At 36.1% G+C, this 22,647-nt stretch overlaps 2 protein-coding genes and 1 non-coding gene across 4 annotated transcripts; 1 reads left to right on the top strand and 2 right to left on the bottom strand.

Moving 5' to 3' along the window:
* The first annotated feature begins 325 nt into the window (after window positions 1-325).
* LOC112093551 lies at window positions 326-2,326 on the top strand. The gene has a single exon (XM_024172228.1). The coding sequence runs from the start codon at window positions 326-328 to the stop codon at window positions 2,324-2,326; it is 2,001 nt and encodes a 666-aa protein (XP_024027996.1).
* LOC112093560 lies at window positions 848-954 on the bottom strand. The gene has a single exon (XR_002903109.1). It is a non-coding gene; the product is annotated as a small nucleolar RNA R71 (small nucleolar RNA).
* A 9,024-nt stretch (window positions 2,327-11,350) lies between the features above and the next one.
* On the bottom strand, window positions 11,351-15,279 carry LOC21412090 (G-type lectin S-receptor-like serine/threonine-protein kinase At4g27290). 2 transcript variants are annotated; one of them, XM_024172238.1, is made up of 7 exons: window positions 13,954-15,279; window positions 13,731-13,835; window positions 13,414-13,562; window positions 13,064-13,274; window positions 12,646-12,883; window positions 12,350-12,500; window positions 11,351-11,832 (listed from the first exon to the last, which is right to left on the bottom strand). In XM_024172238.1, exons 1-7 carry the CDS (start codon window positions 15,245-15,247, stop codon window positions 11,542-11,544), a joined length of 2,439 nt encoding a protein of 812 aa, XP_024028006.1. In that variant the 5' UTR covers window positions 15,248-15,279; the 3' UTR covers window positions 11,351-11,541. The 2 variants fall into 2 exon arrangements, with proteins under 2 accessions (XP_024028006.1, XP_024028007.1); XM_024172239.1 differs by having other exon boundaries at window positions 14,059-15,279.
* Between the last annotated feature and the right edge of the window lie 7,368 nt (window positions 15,280-22,647).

Raw genomic sequence — 22,647 nt, 5'->3', positions numbered from 1 at the left:
CTTTTGACTTTAGGAATAGTTTCCATTAATTAGATTACATTTCATAATTTACTCAATAAAATTTAATAATTGTGTGGTTACGTGGAAAGTATAATCTGAGGGACTTCTGTCTAGGAAAGTTGGTACTTAAGCAGGCCTCGCCCCACCAAACTTTCCTGGGAACGCTACTCTGTCTAGGAGACTATTCATTGAGCCAAGAGCTATTGTCTTTCCTGGGAGCACTCTCGGTGGTTACAATTTACGTTACTATATAATTATTTTCTTTTTGATTAAAAATAAAAAAAAAATAAAGTTAAAAATAATTAAAAAAAAACGCTTAGGGTGAATGCATCGATATAGAGATGAACTAGGGAGATTTGCTCAACGTCCAGATTTAGAAACCCCTAGTGAAATTCTATCTGACTCGTCTTCTACGTCTCCGTCTTCGCACTCGTCGTTTGAATTCGCATTTCAAAATCTATTCACAATGGCACAACACGAGGAAGTTCAGCAGAGGACGTTGCGAGATTACTTGCACCCAATGCAAACGGCCACCCCATCTAGCATCATGTTCCCGCTAAATGCACCACCTACGGATTTCAAGCCGGGCATGATTGCACTTCTCCCAACCTTTCACGGATTAGAGAATGAGAATCCATATGTACACATTCAGGAGTTTGAGGAGCTAGTGGCCACCTTTCACAGCCATGCTGAGGCCGCAAACACTATTAGATTGAAGTTTTTCCCTTTCTCTCTGAAGGACAAGGCCAAAAACTGGTTGTATTCTCTTAGGCCCAAGTCTATTGGTACGTGGGAAGAAATGGCAACGACATTCTTTAACAAGTATTTCCTACACCATAAGACTAACAATTTGAAACGACAGATCTCGAATTTCGTTCAGAAGGAAAACGAAACTCTCTATCAAGCTTGGGAGCATTTTAAGGATCTATTAAATCTGTGTCTGCACCATGGATATGAAAGTTGGCACCTCGTAAGCTATTTCTACGATGGACTCACAATCCGAGAGCGTCAATTTGTTGAGATGATGTGCAATGGAGATTTTCTCCAGAAGGATCCTGACGAAGCTATCGAGTACCTGAACGAGTTAGCTGAGAAAGCTCATACTTGGACTGGACCGAGTGCTACTGAGAGCACCAGTAGGTCCCGACCAGCTGGAATTTATCAATTGAGGAAAGAGGATAGCCTCAAGGCCCAAGTTGAAGCTTTGACAAAGCAAATTGAGGCCCTCAAAAGTAAAGATAGTAAAGGACCCAACATGGTGGCAAGGACAGAGGCACATGAGCTTTGTTTAGTTTGTGGTGGAATGGGCCATCTAGCTCAGGATTGCCACACTTTAAGTGAAATGAAAGGGGTATACGAGGAGCAGTGCAATGCTTTTGGCGTATACGGAAAATCATATACACCTTTCTCGGAGACTTATAATCCTGGTTGGAGAAACCACCCGAATTTCAGTTGGCGAGATTCGAATCAACATGCACAATCATCTGGAGGGCAATGGAGATCAAAGCAAAAATCTCAACCACCAAGGACATATTTTGCGCCTCAGAATAACATACAGCCGAAAGGGAATTCTCTAGACGATACCCTAAAAGCTTTTATGGACACGCAAAATAAGACGAATCAAAGAGTTGATTCAATGCTCACGCAGCTGGTGGAGGAGAACAAGGAAATAAAAAGTCAGATCACAAAGCTGACAGAAGCTTTAACCGTTCAAAAGCGAGGTAGATTTCCATCACAAGTCCAGTCCAATTTGAGAGGACAACACATGGCTCAAACATCCAACTCTGAAGGTCAAAATATCAAGGAAGTTAATGCCATCTCTACTCAAAGTGGTATGAATTTTGACACGCCAACGACAAGTACAACCACTTCGACTAATGAAGAATCGGCTCAGGAGAAAGAAGAGCCAACAAAAATTCCGGTAAAGGTGCCCTTCCCCCAAGCTCTCCGACCTGCTGGGAAAGTGCCGGAAAATCAAAGTGAGATCCTAGAGCACTTGACACAATTGAAGATCAATCTTTTGTTACTACATGTGATCAAGCAAGTGCCGCCCTATGCTAAGGTTATCAAGGAAATGTGCACCATAAAGAGAAAGCACCACGTCAAGAAGACTGCATTCTTGACGGAACAAGTGAGCGCGGTGATTGAGCAGAAAACACTGCCGAAGTATAAGGATCCAGGTTGTCCTACCATTTCTTGTCAGATCGGGACACATGAATTCGGCCAAGCCTTACTAGACTTAGGATCGAGCGTGAACCACATGCCTTATTTGGTCTACTCACAATTGGGTCTTGGAGAGATTAAGCCCACATCTGTGGTTCTGTAACTGGCCGATAGATACATTAAGAGACCACGGGGAATAGTGGAAGACGTTTTGTTGCAAGTCGACAAGTTTTATTACCCTGTGGACTTTCTTGTCTTGGATACACAATCCGTGGTGAATATGGAGTCATCCATTCCCATCATTCTGGGAAGACCTTTTCTTGCCACAGCAAACGCACTTAACAATTGTAGGAATGGTCTCATGAAGATATCTTTCGGGAATATGACCCTTGAGGTGAATATTTTTCATATTCAAAAGCAACCACGTGATGACGACGAGTGTCACCAAACATTTATGATCGGCACACTTGTCGAGGAGGAGGTTCTGCCGCAAAGCAACTCTGAAGATCTTGAAAACCTCCTCCAAAATTCTGAATCTGAGAGTTCCGATCCTTGTGAGGTGGCTACCATTGCTGCCATTTTCAAAGAATCACAGGACAGAGGAACCAAGTTTGGGAAACCATGTTTTCAGGAGCTCTCAATAGAATGAGAAAAACTGAAATCATCGGAGGCTCCAAAAGTCAAGCTAGCCCAACCACTTGAGGGCTTAAAACATGCATTCTTGGGAGATGAAGACACATTCCCAGTCATCATGTCATCTAAACTCGATCCATTGCAAGAACAACGATTGATTCACATGCTGAAAGAGCGTAATTCTAGGATCAAGGTAAAAATGAAAGCGGCTCATGATAAGCAGATCCTAAGGAAGAATTTTGAGCCGAATCAATGGGTTCATCTCTATGATTCCCATTTGCATCTCCACCCCAGTAAGTTGAGGTCACGGTGGACTGACCTATTCGTAGTAAAATGCATTTTTCCCAATGGTGCTGTCGAGGTTGAAGACTCGACCGATGGGAGAATCTTCAAAGTAAATGGCCAGCATCTGAAAAATTACTTAGAGCGGGTGAACCAGGTTGAAGAGATCATTCTCGACGATGTCGTTTACCAGCTCTGAGTAGTTTGCTCACATCTCCTGTACCATATTTTCATTTTTTGTTTTCTTTGTTTCTTTTTACATTTTTTTTATGTGTGTTTTTGGAGAATCATATTAGGAAGCTCAAGCTGTGCTCATATGTGGAATGCCCATCATCCAGGTGTCTTCTTTCTCTATATTTTCATAATTTTTGACACTGAGGACACTAACTAATTTTGGTTAGGGGCGGTGAGCATATTCATGCGTAAGAGTGATTTTTGTCATGTTGATATTTGGGTTAAAATTTTTGCAAAGTTGTCTGAGTATGATTCAAAATGATTGGTTTGGGTCAATTTTTGCTGTCTTGGTTGCTAAGGAATGACTTCCAGAGTTTATTTTTGCACGTGCTAAACCTTGTGGTAAGATGGATGTTAATGCATGTCAGCTGAGAAAATTCCCGAGTTTAAGTGCTTGATTTTTGGTGAGTCAAGAGAGTAGAGAAAACGACTTTTGAATTTTCATTGATCTTTTGAGCTGGTAAAATCACTATTAGAACATCATTACATGGTTAGTTGTATGCTTGGTGCATATGCTTGAGGGATGGATTTTGGGTTAGATAGGAATGATCTTATGTAATAGAGCCTCATTTCTTATCTTATCTTTCACAAAAAAGAGCAAGAGTAACATTTCAGCAAGAGCAACATTTCACAGATCCTATAGTTTGGTGTTATCACATTCGATGCTATATAGTTGTTTGTTAAAAGAACACCTTTCTACATTCACTTCAGGTTGTCTCTCGCCAAAAAAAACAAAAAAGCAAAAAAACAAAAAAAAAAGTAATCTTCTTATGCATTTTTTTTTCTTTGGCTCTTTGATCATTTCTGTAAATTTCTATTTGACCCGAATGAAATCCCAAAAGTTGGTTTGTGGTAAGAATGGTGGAATGTTCTAGTAGTTGATTAACCTATCTTTTGGTCAATGTTCGTTTGACTGTTTGTCCTAAATTTGACATTCCTCACACTGAGCGTTGATTGTTCCGCTTCCAACTTCATGAGAGAAAACCTTTACACTCAAATATTTCTGACACCTGTGAGATCAATGGAGTTGAGACTTTTACTTGGTGAATTTTTCAAAGCTGCATGTGTTATGGTCAGTGGTAAGAAGGTTATGGTTTGGAGCACACACACATGACTCTGGAGTTATGACTGAAATAATCTTGATAGTATCTTTTGACTTCTTGCTAACAGTTTGTTTGAAATACTCAGGCGACTAAGCGAGTTGAGACTTAGATTTTCTTTGTGACATGATTCCTCTTGCGCTTGGATTGCTAGAGACTAGCAATAAGCTGGTTGGGGGTTGTGATCAGTGCTTAAAAATGCACCCTAAATATTACTTTCGATTTAGATAATATTAAAATATTTAAGCTTTAATTAAACAATTCCATTATTTTTATTCATAATATTTTTAATTGGAATTTGTCTAGTTTTTACTTAATTATTTACAGATGAAAGCAGTGTAAAAAGCAAAACAAGAAGAAGTCATGAAAGCCATATTTTTAAGCCTTTCAGCCGAGCCACACGAGCCAGAGGGAGAGCCGCGTCAGCCGAGCCATCAAGCCGAGCCTCTGAGTGTGCCCAGCTCTCTCCCGTATTCCCCCAACTCTCCATGCGCGCATTACAAGCACAGCCTAACCATCAAGGCGCGTTTCTTTGACGAGCAAGCCACAGCGCGTTAAAAGCGTTCCTCCGCGTGGGTCCCACACCTGCAATGCCAGCCTGCCTTCTTCTCCACGCGTGACACCTGGCTTCCGCGGGTCCCAGCTGTCTCCAATGCCAGCAGACTTCCTCCACTCCGCGCGTGACACGTGGCGCTTTATTCCTTTGATCCAATCAAGCTTTGACACGTGTCCCTCCTGTGCTGAATCCGAATTCCTTCCCCAAAAATCAGAGCAAATTACCAGATTTCTTCCCCAAATCAAATTTCTCCTAATTTATGTGTAATTTTATTTTGTTTCCTTTTCTTTTGTAATTTTCTAGTCTTACTATTTATTTCCTTATTTGACAGGCAACCTCTGAACACTATAAATAGAGGGGTTAGCCTAAGGTTTTTGGCAACTTGGAATATTCAGTTTGTTGTCGTCTTGTTGTCAGTCTCATATTTTCTCTCTAGAACATGTGAGAATGTTTTGCAAGCTAGGCTAGAGTTCTCTTGGTGAGGTTAGAGATGAACTTCTGTTGAGTGACCCAATTCGGGGTTTTGATTCCTTGTGCTATAAAGTTCTACATCTGAATGAATTAAATCTCATCTATTTTTCTATTACTTTTTAAAATATTGTGTGCCAATTTTAATATAAGTTCAGTCACGCTTTTCTTATGTAATTCTGTCATGCAATGTTTTGTCATTCAAATTATTTTACAAATTGTCTTTTACTGCAATATTGTCAAATTGATATATTGTCGATTTTGGATAACTTGTAACAATGATATTTTCGGAGTCAACATAGAGATTTAATTTATTCGGTTCTTTTATTTTGTGAATCAAAACTGGAATTGGTGAACGAAACATTAGGAATTCTCGACGCCTTACCATTTTTACTATTGAATTCCCTTAATACAAATTTCCTCCTTTCTATTTTATTTGCAACAAAATCTCAAAAACTATTCTTTTTCTTTAATTCACTTTTCTCTAACGCTCTTATTTTGTTAGTCTTTCTTGTTATTTTGTTATCTCTCTGTGGATACGAATGCCCTTCTATGCTACAATTGACTGCTTGTGAACATCACTTTTGGGCGTTAATCAACAGTGTATTGTCATACCTTAATTGCCCACTATCTTATGCCATCACTTATTTTCGTCCAATCGATACTTTCACTGCAAAGGTAACTTTTACCTTTATCATCCTTACCTAATGCAATCTTAATTCTTTTAGGGGATTTTAAACAAATCTGTATATGTATTCTTATATCATAAGTAGGGTGAGAATATCTCCCCTTGAGATCATTGTAGAGGGATTAGTTTGGTCAAAAACTAACCTAGAACAACCTCCCTCAATTTTTCCGTGACCTTCGGTGTTCTTTTCTTATCACTTAAACTGCTACTTACATCTAAACTCATTGCATTAGTTCTTATACCTATATCCAAATGAGATTCTCAACATCTCGAACCTCTTTTACATTTGCCTTAACTTATAGTCTTTGTGAGTTACTTATCAACACATTCATACCCATAGATACTTTCTATGAGATTGCTAAACATTTTAAGGCTAGCAATCATTGTGTATTATATCTTAAATGGGTCGCTTAACATCTACCATAAGCTGGTATTGCTTAATGTTGAAGCTCTATTTCCTATACCGTATCTGGATATACATATATAGTCTTTGAATGTGACCCGCATCTAACTTGACGGTGTTACATCATCCATCTACTTATTAGCGTCACCTTTAAGCTACATATTCAGATCCTCATTATGGATCCATGCTGAAAAGCCGCTGATAGCAATGCAGTAATACGGGCTTCCTCAAAGGGAGTCTCGGTAGTAGTTTCTTTTCAAACTGTTGTACGTGGCTCTAATACTTTGCTTGGCTTCATAGTCTAGCAACGATCATTAAAGGAGTAACCTCAAATGATTGCACTTCTCTAGATATCGTCTTGTCAGCCCAAGGAATTACAACACAATAAAATGTTGGGGCAGTTAGACTCGAATAGACCTTGATAAGACGATCTTAATCATACGAACATATTAACATTTGGTTGCTCATTAAATAAGCGTTCGCGTCTATTAACTACTACAATCTAATTAACATAAACATACTTTAACCTACTTGGGCCATGGCGAAGCAGACGCATGATGATGTGGAGTAGGATAGCAGGATACCGGTTTTGATACTAACTGTGACGACCCTGCTGAGTTGACTGTCACTGAAACTAACCTTTAACCTATAACTTCTGAAACTTTCAAAATCTGAGAGATTTTTTTTATGTTACCTAGAATGCTGCAGCATTTTTTTTTAAATGTTGTAGGAATACTGTAGCATTCTTTTTAAAATGCTGTAGGAATCATGTAGCAATCTATTCTTAAAATGCTGTAGGAATGTTGTAGCATTCTATTTAAAATGTTGTTGGAATGTTGTAGCATTCTTTTTAAAATGCTTTAGGAATGCTGTAGCATTCTTTTTTAAATGCTGTAGGAATGGTGTAGCATTCTTTTTAAAATGTTGTAGGAATGATATAGCATTCCCCCTTTCTTTTTAAAAAAAAACTAAATATAACGCCATACATTCTGGCGGTTTACACAAACTTAGCATTATACTACAAACTTCTAAAAATACAAGTTTATAGACATACATATCAAAATCTTTTAAAACTTTAACTACTGCGGAAAATGACTGCGTGCGGTATCCATTCCCATCTCTACCATTCGTCTGCCGCTTGCCACTGCCCTTTCAAGAATTTCTTATAGGATTCTTACCTACAGCTTGAACATATCTGAATGGGCTTTCGCTCAGCAAGTAAGAACTATCTCTCGCAAAATAACTGTAAGTTCACATGAATAAATATGCATGAATAGATTATGCTTAATAATGATGTCTTATAAGAGTCTTATTAGCTTATCTTTCTTGGGCTCGAGTGCTCATACCACTTGCGCATAATAATCGGGACGTGAGGGTTTGCAAGGTCCCCCACGACACTGCGATTATAACTGAACTGAATGCCTCCCTCTCAAAGGACATTATTATATTTTTTTTCTTCTCCCTTGCGGAGCCTGAGTCACCTCCCTCTCAGAGGCCGGTACGGCACTCAACTGAGACTATTCTTATAAGTTCCTCTTGACTTATTAAGGTGTATGCAGTATGACATGGCATCGCATACGATACTTAAGGCATAAACATGCATATATAACATGTGTAACTTTTTCTTTAAAATCTATTCATGTTGTAGGCGAGATTCCTACTTACCTGATTTACAGAGCTGGAATCCACTTTTGGCCAAACAGTCTATTCTCTTACTTGCTTACTTCTGAAAATGAACACCCATTGAAAGTGTAAGATTAACTGTCGTTTGCTATTCTATTTTAGCAGCTTAGGAAGGAAATCTAACTCTTTCCTTAAGGTATGTATTCCTCTCATTTACTGAAGGATAATTTACTACAAGGATCCATTTATTAAATGCTTAAAATCTTATTTTCCTTAATTGCCCTTAACATACATATGTCTAGGTTGAAAATCAATTACCCAATCTACTAACTTATTCTCCATAATTTTTCTCATTGGACTTATTATGATATTAAGGCCCAATTCGGCCTAGAAACTTATTCACGGTATTCTAACTCTTAGGCCACTAAAATTAAGCTCAACTGAGTCTCTTGAACTAATGCAGGCGTTGGACCCACATCCAATCTTTGTAATTCTAAGGACCTAATGTATTGGGCTCGTAGGTGCATGTCGAGATGATTTGCTCGAAAGACTATTAAGCTTTTAAAAGAAACTATCATTCGATTTTTATAAAACCAATTACTCACTTATTTAGTTACAAGCACTAAAATCCCATTATAAAATCTCTTTTCGACTACCGACTTTTGAAACTATTCCACAAGTCATTTTACGGTTACTTTGTAAACCATCATGAAACTATGTTGTAGAAACCCTTTTTTTTTTAAATCTTTCTTCACGGCTATTCCTCGTTCAAGCGAGGTCTAAAACCATAGTATTTTACTAAAATCACATCTCGTGTTCTTTGATAACCTTTTGTTAAAAACTAACATTGTGTTAGTTTTGTTTAGTTAAAACTGTACAGTTTTTGAAATCTGTGTTTTACTACATATTAGGGTAGGATTTTGAAAATCTGTTCTTCACGACAATTCTTTTTCTCATCGAGATCTAAAATTGTCGTCTTTAGAAAAAGCTGAAATTCAGCTTCTAAATTCCTCATTTGGCTGAAAACAGTGGCTGCAGTTTTTTCCTCGAAACTGTGTTGGACAGCCTATCCCGTTTTTGCAAAGTGGCTTAAATCTTGCATTTAGAGTTAAAATTAGGTTTTATCACAGTCACAGAAAAACGTTCAAAACATCGAGAACCATAAGTTCAAGCTTAGAATACTAAAAAATCTTACTCTAGGGTTCTAGTTTTCGCATTCAAAGTAACCGAAAAATTTTTCCTCCAACCCAAAATAAGCAACCTAAACTAAACATAAGCATACCACATAATACTAATCAAACTAACCTCAAAACACACAAACCTAACTTAAAACTCACACACCCTTATTACAAAGCATAGCCTCAAAGGACCACAAATTACATCCATAATTTCAAGCTTAAAGGTGGCTAGAAAAATAATGGAGAAGAGTTCAAGAAATTACCCTTGAAAAACTCTCTCTGGAAAACCTTTAAAATCCTCCTCTTCCCCTCCAACTTAAGCTAAGATTTATGGTGAAATGTATGAAAACTTTTGAGTGTATGTGGACTAGAGGAAGGGTCAGTTTGGTGAGGGAGGGTGGAGAAAATTTTGGAGGCTTGGAATTGTAGTGAATCCGGTTTTGGTGTGGAGAAGAAAAAGAATAGAGTAAAAGTAAGGCCTAGCTTATGATGGTTCTATTTATAGACAAGTTAGTAATCATTTTTAAAACCAAATCAACTCCATTAATCAACTAAATTTTTGGGTTCAAATCCCTTAAGCATGGCCAGTCTAGGTGGGAGAAAAGAAATGGTAAGTATGCCATGATTTCTCTTCAACTACTACCATTACATCACATCTCATCATGAAATCTTGTAGCACACTCAACTAACCAAAATTTTGCTATAAACTCCCTAAGCATGGCCGGCCAAGTGAAGAAAGAGAGGGAAAAAAATAATCATGAGTACTCTCCATCTTCTCTCATCACACTTCATCCAATTCTACACATTAACCTACCCATTGTACTTTTGTCCACTCTCTTAAGTTTCTCTTAAAACTGTTAAAAATTATACTGACTGTAAGGAAGTATTTAGCCAACAGGAAATTCTAGTTTTTGACGGTTCCTTTTATACTGTTTATTTACAGTTCAATGTTAAATCCTCGACTACTTCGATATCACATTAAATTCTTAGTCGCGTAATATTTTGAACTGTTTCAAGTCTTGAAATTAATTCTAGACTGAACAAATTCTAAATTTAACTTTTCTGCATTATATTCCAAGAATGACATTGTTTCTGACGGTGTCAACTCTTGAGCTCACATTGTACCCCTTCTACTATAAGTATTTTACTCGTGACTTCAACCTAGTTATCCGGCAATTAAGGATTTTCTCTCCTTTTAAAATGTCAGAGTCTTTTTTTATACGCTGCTAACATCATGTTGTGCTTTGAGATTCTTGAAATTAAGATTCTCAAACTATATATGTACTGAAAATTCTTCCGCCCTAAAGTACGGCGAGAATTTATCGATCGAATTTACTTGATCGTAAAACATGAACTTAGCATGAAATTTGCTATAGAATTTAGGAATACAGATGTTAATTTCATAAATCCTTCAGTCACAAAATATAGCATAATATTTTCTAGGAAAATCCTTACCTTAAATACATAAATTGTATTATTTAAAGTTTAAAATTTTCTCAGTCATTACATGAGTAAAGAGTGAATCAAATTCTCTTATCTTTTATTTATTTCAAAGTATCATGTGCCCAACTTTTATATAAGTTCAGAACTATTTTAGTAGAATTCTTTTATGAGTTAATCTCTTATCACAGTATTGTCGAGAGATATATTGTCAATTTTAGATAATTTATAATAATAATTTTCATGGAAATTAACATGAGGGTTTGATTTATTCTTTCGCTTATCTCTCTAATGCTCATTTTCTGTTATTCTTCCGTGTTTGTTTTTGTCACCTCTTTGTGAATACGATCACCATTCTGTTTTACAATTTACCGCTATGTACAACACATTTGGGCGTTAAATAAATTTTAGTGTCATTACCGAGGAGGTATTACAATCAAGATTGATTAGTAGAATTTGAGCCGAAAGAGGTAATCAGTATTACAATCAAGATTGATCAAGATTGATATATGGAAAATATTTGTAACCAGATTAGGCAGTTCAAGACAAAAATGACAGAAAGAAATCAAAATTCACCTCGGTTATAACGTTGTTTCATAAGCTATTTCCCAACAATGGTACAATACTAAAAAAAAAAAAAAAAAAATACAATCTCGCTAGCCACGACATCATATCCTCTTACCACCAACTATATACAAAATCAGAGAGGTTAAACTCAAATGTATTCTGAAACTTATGTGGCATATTTGTAATGCATGAAAAACGATTAGTCGTCATCGACCCCCTACCACTGACATGGTTATATGGTTTGATGTAGGTGACTCCGAACATTCTTGTGGTAGATCTGTTTCCATGAAATAGCTTGGTTTTTTAGGATGAGGTAGCTCACTCTCACTGCCCAACATCACAACTACAGATGATATGCTTGGTCTATCTGCAGGACGTTGCTGCACGCATAAGAGGCCGACGTGGATGCAACGCAACACTTGGAATGAATCGTACGAGTCCCTTAAGCAAGCGTCAAGCAGTTCAATTTCCCTGCTAGCCTTCATCAGCTTCCATGCCTAAATTTCCAAACCAAAAATCAATTTGTTGTAGTTCAGTAAATTCTCATCAAGTACAGACTGAAAGTAATTGATCAAACTATACTTATAAAAGGATGTTTAGGGAGAACCCCTTCCTCTACAAAAAACTGGAAAATAAAGCACTGGTTCCTTTTCTTTTCTCCTCGAAAAGAAAAAAAAAAAAAAAAGAAAAGAAAGGACACTTAGATCCTCTAATTAGTAAAATTGCTTCTGCATGACAATTGTGTCGCATATTACATGAAAAGTCGACAAGATTATATGCTGATTTTGTCATGTTGATGTGCTACGTGACAACAAGGTCATTTTTGTCCTTCAAACGATTACAGGAAAAGAAATGAGACCTTTCGTTTTTAGTTTAGAGTGAAAAGAAAGCTGTTTCTTTTTTTCTTTTTCTTTTTTTTTTGAAAAAATACTACCAACAACTTCACAAAATCAAAATCGGTATTCCTTAGAGGTCAACATGTCCATGTAAGAAATGTGGTTTTTCAACACTTACATATCCAGTGAGTGTAAGGCTGTTTCTTTGTGGGCGAAAGACACTAATTCTCTTTCCGCTTACAATCTCCAATACCATTATACCAAAACTAAAGACATCAGACTTGATTGAGAAGTGGCCATTGTAAGCATATTCTGGTGCCATATAGCCACTGCATACATATAAAAGATTATAGGTTAATATTTTAGTACCACGCATACAAAGTTGAAAATTATTATTTACATAAACTTCAATAAAGAATCTCTATTTGGAAAGAAGTGCTAGAATCATATAAAGAGCATTGTTGGAGTACTCACTAAGTTCCCATTACTCTGTTTGTGCTTCCTTCCAGCTGATCTCCTCCAAAAACTCTAGCCATACCAAAATCTGAAATCTTGGGATTCATCTCAGTATCAAGTAAAATGTTACTAGCTTTGAGATCTCTATGTATTATTCTCAATCTCGAATCATGGTGAAGGTATAGAAGGCCCCGTGTAATACCACAAATAATTTGGAAGCGCTTCGGCCAATCTAGTAGTTCACCTCGCACTTGATCTGAAAAAAGTTCTTCCTCAAGTTAATGTAGGCTATTACACAACATTGTCGGCCACAAAAATTATGAGTGTTCCGTTAAATTTGATAGAATCATCTCGGTCACACAAAATTATAAGTGTTCCATTAAATTTGATAAAATCATTTAATATATGTTTGCAGTGTATTCAGATGGATTCTAACCAAAAATGAAAGAGTCAAGGCTTTTGTTTGGCATATATTCATAAACTAATAATTTCTCTTCTCCCTGAATGCAGCAACCAAGAAGCTTCACAAGATTCCTATGCTGCAGCTTTGCAATTAATGCTGCTTCATTCTTAAACTCGTCTATTCCTTGTCTAGAAGTCATAGAAAGTCTCTTAACAGCAATTTCTTCTCCGTCTTCTAACTTACCCTGAAATCTCATGTCAAAAAGAAAAAAAAAAGGAAAGAAAGAAACAAAGAAATAAAGAAAGGACAAAACTCATCTCATCGTTCTTAATAATTTTCCTTTTTCTTCTAATTAGTAATAAACTAGAAAACAAAAGGCTTACTTTGTATACAGGTCCAAAACCACCTTCTCCAAGCTTATAGTTCATTGAAAAATTATCAGTGGCAGTAGCTATTGTTGACAGATCAAACAGCAGGAGCTCCAAGTCTACTTCCCGGGCTCCATTCTCCGGAGTTATTCTCCTATTATTTTCTGTTTTTTACAATATAGTTAGTATATGTAATCAATAACATGAAAAGATGAATTGCATATTACATATGATATGATTCCAACTGGAAACCAGAATATCTCTTCAGAAGTTCAATTCAGCAATTTGGTAATAAGGTTTTTCATAGATGATCAGGATAAGCGTCAGATTACCTTTTAACGTCCTCCTGCCAATATAATAACCAGCTGAGAACATCCCAGATACTACTGCAACAACACTTGCAATAATCACCGCCATCAAATCTCGATCGCCTTTTGCTTTGGGTTATTTCAACAAAGAAAATGGAGTAAATCAATATCGCAGGCCAGAGATACAAACGAAACAATAAATAAAGTAAATAAACTTGAAAAAAAAAAATTTCAAAGTTAGCACTACCTAACTCTGAAGCTATTACTCGAACATAGAGATCCTGTCCAGCACCTGCAATTTGTCTAATATCGATTAAATCACCAAACCAGATGACACAACCACTGCCTTTACCTCGGATATCTGTGTTTGCATACGCCATACAAGAACAGTTGCTCAAGCATTTAGCCTCACATTCTTTAAGGTTCAAACTTGTGTTCATCCAAGAATATGTAGTGTCCGGAAGTTTCAGGCCAGAAAGTTTCACAAATTTGTCTTTATCTTTCTCCTGGCAGCTCGTTGCATTATTTCGTACACATCCTTCAGACCAGTCCATTGAATTCCATTTTTCATGAATCTTGGGCTTGAATCCTTTTAGGCATTGGCAGCTTGTACTGGTGGTTATGTCACAAATTCCGTTGGCTCCACATATGCCATAGTTATCACAGTAGTCTCTGGGTAGTGATGCCTGAGCCCTCCAAGTTTGATCAGCATCAATCCACGTAACACGTTGACACATGCTAGTAAGCTGGTTTACAACTACTATTGAGATCAAGGACTTATTCTTGACGTTGTATGTGTAATACATTTCATCATTGTTGTAAACATAGTCGAAACTGTAAAGTGCGTTTGGCCTTAGTTCTAGCTGGCCACCGAGACGAAGGCCATTCCACGGTCCAATACGATGGAATTTCGCAGAGCCCTTCCGAAGAGAAGGTTCAGGGAACGTCTGAAGCTGTGGATCAAACTCGACCCCAAAAGTAAGATCTCCAGGACAAGGGTCATTCGTATTCTTCCATGCCGATACACGGCGCTTAAGACCTGTCCTCATATCCCACCCTATTTTCATACCCGGTAAGATTATATTCGAAGGATAATCAAAGCTTTGCCACAAATAAGTCCCCAAGTTTGTGTCTTCCTCGTCTCTTAGTACAAGATTTCCAGAATCTAGAAGTTGTGCTATTGGTTTCTGGGCTTTTTTAAACGAGCTCGTAGACCAAACAACACTCTTATTCTGATACAAGAGCACAAGACTCCCTGTGCTATTGATCCTAAACAAGCCCGATGAATCGTTAATCGGGTCGCATCTGTTTGCAACCCAAACAACAGTTTGAACCGGGATGTTCTTGTACCAAATCCCCAAATAGCGTTTCTTTGAAGTTCCGGGACTGAAGAAACCAAGCTTAAAGATTCCTTCGTTAGAAACCAGAGTTTCTCCATCACTGATAGATTGGAATAGATTGATGCTATCAACTTTAGAGAAAGTTGTATGGAAGAGAGAGAAGAAAATATTAGTGATGAGAACAAAAGGAAAATTGGCCATTTGTTTCTATTTGTAGCTGATAAGAACCAGAGGATAATTGGTAATGAGACTTGGTTTTTTTGGTCAGAGAGAGCAAATATAATATGAAATAAAACCTTTTGACTCAGCTCTGAGCATGCACCTTGGAGGATACGGCAAGCTATTGACTAGTTTGCAGGTCCTCACTTACATGTCATACACTTGACTCTAAAACATCATAAAATAAGCAAAAAGACGTGTTACCGCTTGAACTTATTCGCATACTTGAAACATTACCCTTAAGGGAAAAAAAAAAGATAATTCTAGAACATAATCACATACTTAACATGATACAAATTACCATTTTTCAGTGTTATACAACTGTGTGAAACTGAAACTCATATTTTACCATGGGAAGTGGGAGATGGGAACAACACTAATGTTGTATATATGTATGTGTCATGTTGAGCAGCCCAGCAGAGATGAATATTAACAGTCCAAATCTGCTTACACTCATTTTACAACATCTCTCAGACTAGTACTGCACTAACAGTTTGAAAAATGACCGAGACACGGTGTACTTTTTAACATTTTTTTTTTCTTCTGGTGCATATATTAAAGCAGTTCAAATGTAACGACCCGATCTGACAACCCGTTACTACTTGGTTTTTATTACATAAACATGAAACATATTTCTACTTAAAAGAATGTATTAAGAAAAATTTTGCGATAATTTTTTTTTCAAAAGCATTAAGGTTAAAGTACATAGGTTAAAGTTTGAACATCAAAATAAATATTGAAAATACTTTTCAAAATGTAACGTCTTGCGTCGTGATAATCTCTTGTTATTAGAATCTTTAATTGATAGTTCCTATCTTGGAACTTAACTCTTTTGATGAAGGATTTGTCTCCTTTTTTGTTAACTTGATCGGTTCTAACAAATGAGAGAGGTTCTCATTGAGCTTGAATAAAATCTTGTTGTAAAATTTGAGGGAAACATAAAATTATATAAGCATTTTAAATAGACCATTTTTTTATAAAGTGTCTTAAACATTTACAATAGATATATCTTGTTTAAAATGTTATTTTCAAGGAAAACTCCTTATAAATGAAATAAGGGAAATTAAAACTTGTAATTCTACAATTGGGCTTTTTGAACCAATTTCTCAACCTACTTAATTCCTTAGATAATTACTGGATACTTAATTAGATAGCTTCATGTCAGTTTCGTTGTATCTTTAGCTACTTAGGAAATCCACTAAAATATTACAATCCAAAAAAAATAAACATAATTTTAAAATAAACTTTCAACGGCTCGACCCATCACCCTTGTACTACATGCGCCATCGTGTTGGATCGTCCATCCATGTCCTACTCTTGGATTAATGGTCGTTTACCGGGAACTACAACACAAACTAATATAGTGAGCTAACGTTGAGCAAGTATAAGTTAATAACTCATAAAATAATATAGGTAGTTTCATACATAGATATTTTATAAAACATGTAAATATTGTCTTGAAACCCATAAATTTGGGCCCTGCGTACGTACCTTGCGCACAACCAACGTAGGACTGGTGGAACGACCCTAACCAAGTTAACCCGTGGTATCATAACATAACATGAATATAAAAAGACCTCGGTCTCAGTACATAACATGAACATAAAGAGACATTAGTCTCAGTACAATGCTTAAAAACATATCTTTTTTTTATGCCTTGTATTAAAATCATAATAAGAAAGCATATCACATTAATTGTTAAGTGACTATTTATTAATAATTACTGGCTTTAATCCCATCACGAAATATCTTACATTTAGGCTAGTCATATATCAAAATCAAACAAACATAGTAAAACTAAAATTTAACATTCAACATCAAAATCATAGTGTACTTATCATTTTTAGCCATCTCCCATTATAAATCCATCTAACAATTAACTTTTTGAAAGACCACCATTGCATAAGTATTTTGACTACATCAAGCTGAAAAATCTCACAAAACTTTCCCCAAGTCTCAAGTCTAACAAAATTGCAAAAGTTGGTCACTTAGGACAAACTCTGTCAATTGGACAGATTCGACCTCTGTTACGAGCAAATTTATAATAAATTGTAGGAAATTCTAAAAATTAGAAAACCACTCCCAAATCAAAGTAGACTTATGGGGCTTTCTTTAGAGCTATTATATGCTAGGTTTCAGATTCATTAGTCGCATCAAAATCAGCCCAAAATCCAAATAAAAATTTCCGTCAGGAATTTAAAGCTTTTTACCTGAACTTGTAAAAAACATGACTAATTCCAGAAAAATCATTTTTCTGTGATTTTTGAACCCACTTAAAGTTTAGGATGTCTATTTTAAAGGAAAAATAATATCTGAGAGAAAACAGTATAGAAAAGATTTAGAAAAACTTAAAATATAAAGCTGTAATGGATGCATTTGAGGAATAATATTGAAGATAAAACACAAGAAAATTCGTGTTAGTTGCTGCTTATAGAAGAAAATATGTTATGAAAGTGATTGACAGAGCTACATTACCAAAAACCCTACTCTACGTTGAAGAAGCTTTAACCTTTTTCTCGGATTCCATTTTGACAGCAACTTTGGAAGGGTTTTTGGGCTACCAGACGTGTTTGAAACAAGGGGAAAAGCAAGGGTTTGCTTCCTCTATGGATTAGGAAGAGAAAGGATGGAGAACTTTCAAGTTTAGAAGTGTGGAAGGTTGTTTTCTTTTAAGGGGTTAAGGGAGTTGCGGAAATGGTTGAGGAAAGAGAGAGATATGAAAGAGAGCTGATTTTAGACTCTAAAATTTGATAGGGTATGTTTTTAGTTGATACCCTCTTTCCTCTCTTTCTTTATTTCTCTTGTTGTTTATTCCCTTTTTCCTCTTTTTTTTTTTTTTTTTTTTTTTTTTTTTTTTTTTTTTTTTGCTAAATTAAAATCTTATTAGTTGTTGTGGGTAGTGAACTCTTAACAACCAACCATAAAATTTTAGTAACCCAATATCTTTTCTATTTCTAACCCTAAAAAATTTTAAAATCATGCATTTTTTAAAAAACATCATGTCTTAGGTTCCGTAATTGCCCAAATTATAAATTTGGCCCCGAAATTAGATTTTTATAAAAGTTTCCTCCTTAAATAATTTTAATGCTCTGATTAAGAATTCAATACTAGAAATTCCATCTAAAATTTTATTTCGTTAGTTAACACTATCTCTCGCGTAAAAATAATTTATACCACCACTTTCACGTTGATCTCATACCATAATGGTGTTTCATGATCTTCACTAAATTATTTAAAAATTTAAGTAACTTGCAATTTCTCAAATCTTTAAAGGCACATCGTATAATATCATAAGCTAATTATCGAAATAATCGAGTAATGACAACGTCGTTGACCAATAACTTAAATAAGGAATCTCAATAATTCCTTGTCATACATGAAACACATATTCATATACATAAGGTTTAAGGTATTACATCAAAAAAAGGAGAATTATTTCTCAAGTTCCAATCTTTCTACACATTAGGAATTATGCTCATAAATTCAGAAAATATCAGCACAATTATGTTTTTTTTTTTTTTTTGGTATTTATACTAGCAGAGACACGCACAATCCTATGAGACAGATCGCCTAAAAGAACCTTTAAGAGGAGGAAGCAGAGTGGACTCATAAATTGACCACACTAAGTTATAACTTTCAAGCAATTGCTGACTGAAAAAGAACCCATGACACTTATAAGCCACTGATGAGTGCGTAATTTATGCACTCATTCGTTACTCATTTAGCTAGTTTCAGCGTGTTTTTCCTCAAGTTGTTATGTGCATTTGATGACTTTCTCTTGAGTGTGTAGGAATGGGTGAATCGCTGAGATTTGAGGTATTTTGGATTAAAAAGATGGAGAACGAGGCGATATGGCGCCTTCAAATGGCGATGCGGCTCGAAAAGGAGCGGAATCGAGCAAACTTGTACGAAGGAACAGCGAGAGCTGCGACATGTCACTTCCTTTGCGGTGATATGTCGCTGCCTACAGGCGATATGTCACCTGATTAGAGGCGATATGCCGCCTGCCCTAGTCTGGTGCACAGATAACAGCGAGAGCTGCGATATGTCACCTGTTTCTAGGCGATATGTCGCCTCCCAATTTTATTAAAAACACGTGTTTTGCCCTAGGTGGGGCGCAGATTTCGATGGAAAGTCAACTTGGCTTCTTGGGAGGCGTGCTGGATGTGGGATATAAAAGGAGAGACTAAAAACTGAAAAAAGGGGGAGAAAAAGGGTTTGCAAAAGAAGAAAAACTGAATCGGAGAAGATTGGAAATTAGAGCAGTTCTTCAAGAATTCCAAGCGTTCTTTCTTCTCTTTCTTCTTGTATTTTTCTAGATTTTGAATATTATTTTGAGACTGTGAACCACATGATGTGTGGCTAATTTTCTTATTTGTTAGGGTTTAGATGAATCTCTATTTGTGATATTTGTTTCGACGTTTTAATGTGCATTTAATTAAAGCTCTTCGTTTCTTTTGTGTTCTATTTTGAATTGTTGCTGCCGAATCTATGATTTACATATTGCTATGCTTTGTGAGATTATGAATTGGGCAAATTTAGATTGTGAGGATTAATACTCGAGAGAGGAACGTTCAAGCAATCAAGAAATAGGTAGAACAACTTAGGTTGGTGTGAGGTCGAGAGATAAACATTGCCTAGGTAGCCGAAACAATTTTAGGTTGTGAAATTGAGAAGTGGAATTCTAGGAATTGTTTCTAGAGTGGAACTTAATGAAGGTAGGGGTGAATAGTTATATAGAGATATAGGCTTGATATCACCTACACATTCTTTATGCGACACTCAAGAGAGGGTATAAGGATACACATCACTCTAGGTTCTTGAGAACGTTGAGTTAGGTTAGGCACATTACTACGAAGAAACATAATCGCAATAGAATAAAGTCAAGACCCTAGCATTGTCATTATATTGATTTTTTGTTTTAATTTCAACGCGTGTTATTCATTACTGTCATCTTTCCTTTTGATTTAGTTTTTCTTTATTTTAGTTTTTCTTTGAGTTTATCACATCCAAATTTGATCGCTTAGATAAAGTAAGATATGATATTCGCAATAGTTAGTTTACATTCTTAACGTCATTCCTCGTGAGACGATATCGGTCTTCGGACCACTTTATTACTTGTACGACTTGTGCACTTATAAACATAGTCAAATTATTTACAACAGCCACTTTCCATCCTCGCTCCTCGCTGAGGAGGAAGCAAAGAATTACGTGGTGTTTGGTCTTTGAGAAACTTTGGCACGTAAGTTTTGGATTTCCATACCATGGACTTCTTCGTAAAATAACATGACCCTCTAAACCTCTAAGCATTTAAGTCAAAAGAGGCAAATATTTAAGTCAAAAGCGGCAATTTCTATAATAATACTAAACCTGTTCACATGGTCAAGGAAATCCATGACCTCATTCCAAACAGACAAACTAGAACAAGTCGTGAGAATGACCTCATAAATTCAAGGCTATATTTATTTAACAGGACAAGCTTATCTGCTACCTAAATATAGTCGCTTCAAAATAATAATAATAAAGCTAAAGGGCACTAGTCGTTATAAATACCGTCTGATGATGCATAATACTAATAATGTCCCAAACATTTTTTAAGTTTTGAGTATTGACACGTGGTGGTAAAGTTGAATCCACTTCTCTATTGCCTTAAAAAATAAATAAATAAAAATCAACAACCACTACAATTTGTTCTATGGGTAAATTTTAATAATAATACTCCTAAATAAATTATTATTATTTTTAACACCACTTTTGTATACTTTCACAATTAGCATTATCATGTCAGTAAAAATGGGACCATGCCGTTTTTACTTAAGTTAAAATGACAATTGTGCCCCATTTCATTTTTGAAGTCTTGAATATATTTTGAAGCCTTATAAAATTCAAATATTCAAAGTAAAGAGAGGAGGAAGAGAAAGAATGCGAGTGTACACAGAGACCAAGAAATCTCAACGACTACCACCGTCTACCACCTTGAGCACCGATGAACCCTCGACAGCGAGCACCCTCACAGGGAGAACCCACAAACCCAGAATCACATGACGATAACCCACGCACCTTCGCCGGAGAAATCAATCCTAACCTAGAAGCCCAAACCGAGAAAACCTCACCCTCCTAACATTCTTCGCCGAAGAAATCAACCACGAAACAGAGAAGGTCAATGGCGGATTCCGAGACAAAGGTGAAAACTTTGTTGCCTTTTCTTGTTTATTTGTTTTTTTTCTTAGGTATTTATTGTTTTTTTTCTTTTACTATTTTTTGTCATCTTAGAAGAAAGGAAAGGCTTTGGAGGAGGAGATAAAATCAGACAAGATTAGTTATTTGAAAATTTTTATTGTTATTGTGCTCCTTATTTGGTTTGTGACTCTACCTGATGGCCGGTCATATCATTATGACCGGTCGGTAATTGTATTATGACCGGTCATAAGACAGACACGGCGTGCGGTCATAGTACTATGACCGATGGTCATAATTCTATGACCGGCCATCAGGCAGGCAGGCTCACAATGTGACTGCCTGACTGATGAGCCTACGGACCGTCGGTCATTGTACTGTGGCCGCACTATGTGACTGCCTTATGACCGGCCATCAGTCATAACACTATGAGTGAGCCTACATGATGGGTGGTTATAGAATTATGACCGTCGGTCATAGTACTATGACCACCCTGTTGGGAATAGTGTCCTAGAAGCATGAGATGTAAAGGATATTTATTATTTATTTAATAAAATAGTTTATTCATCATTTTATGTGCATATATTTATGAATATTTTATGAATATGAAATAAAATTCCTTGATTATTTATGTAACCTTAAACATGGTATATAAGTGTTGTATACGAGAGGATAATGTTTAAGGATAATAATCAAAAGTAATTGTTCATAATGAATTTAATTAAAGTTCAGAATCTTTAATTAAAACATTATTAATACATGTCATTCCCATTTAGAATGGAACGGTGTTATCCGCACTGTTAATATGGCGAGATATTGAATGAGTGTATTTCGCATAATGAGATTATGTGGAACATGGACGCAGACACAATATGAATTTCTAATAATTTCTGTTAAGCATAGAAATTCTAATTAAGTCTACCGATGGTCATATATAGGATGATCTTAATCCTGAGTTCTTAACAAACTCCTATTTATGGATTTATGTCTTTTGATTTACTCGGTACGGATTCCGACCCTGAATCCTATTCCTTGTATTTTGGAGACATAATGAAATAGGTAGCTAGGAATGTTATTATACGAGATGGAATCCATTCCTTCTTGAGAAAGAAGTAGATAAATAATTCTCTTGAGTGTTGATTCGGTACTTGGATTAGTAAGAGCGCTCTGGTTCATGAATGTGTTTTATGAATCACTATCCATTA

Source organism: Morus notabilis, unplaced genomic scaffold (genome assembly GCF_000414095.1).
Source record: "Morus notabilis unplaced genomic scaffold, ASM41409v2 Scaffold54, whole genome shotgun sequence".
Taxonomy (NCBI): Eukaryota; Viridiplantae; Streptophyta; class Magnoliopsida; order Rosales; family Moraceae; genus Morus; species Morus notabilis.
The sequence above is the reverse complement of the archived record's forward strand: the minus strand, read 5'-3'. Positions and strand labels throughout refer to the sequence as shown.

Excerpts from the sequence above, each read along its gene's own strand:
- LOC112093551 (XM_024172228.1), top strand. The coding sequence starts at position 326 with ATGCATCGATATAGAGATGAACTAGGGAGATTTGCTCAACGTCCAGAT.
- LOC21412090 (XM_024172238.1), bottom strand. The coding sequence starts at position 15,247 with ATGGCCAATTTTCCTTTTGTTCTCATCACTAATATTTTCTTCTCTCTC. Across the intron at positions 13,563-13,730 it reads TGGCAGGAGGACGTTAAAAG|AAAATAATAGGAGAATAACT; the intron begins GTAATCTGACGC and ends TGTAAAAAACAG. Across the intron at positions 12,884-13,063 it reads CCTTGACTCTTTCATTTTTG|ATCAAGTGCGAGGTGAACTA; the intron begins GTTAGAATCCAT and ends AACTTTTTTCAG.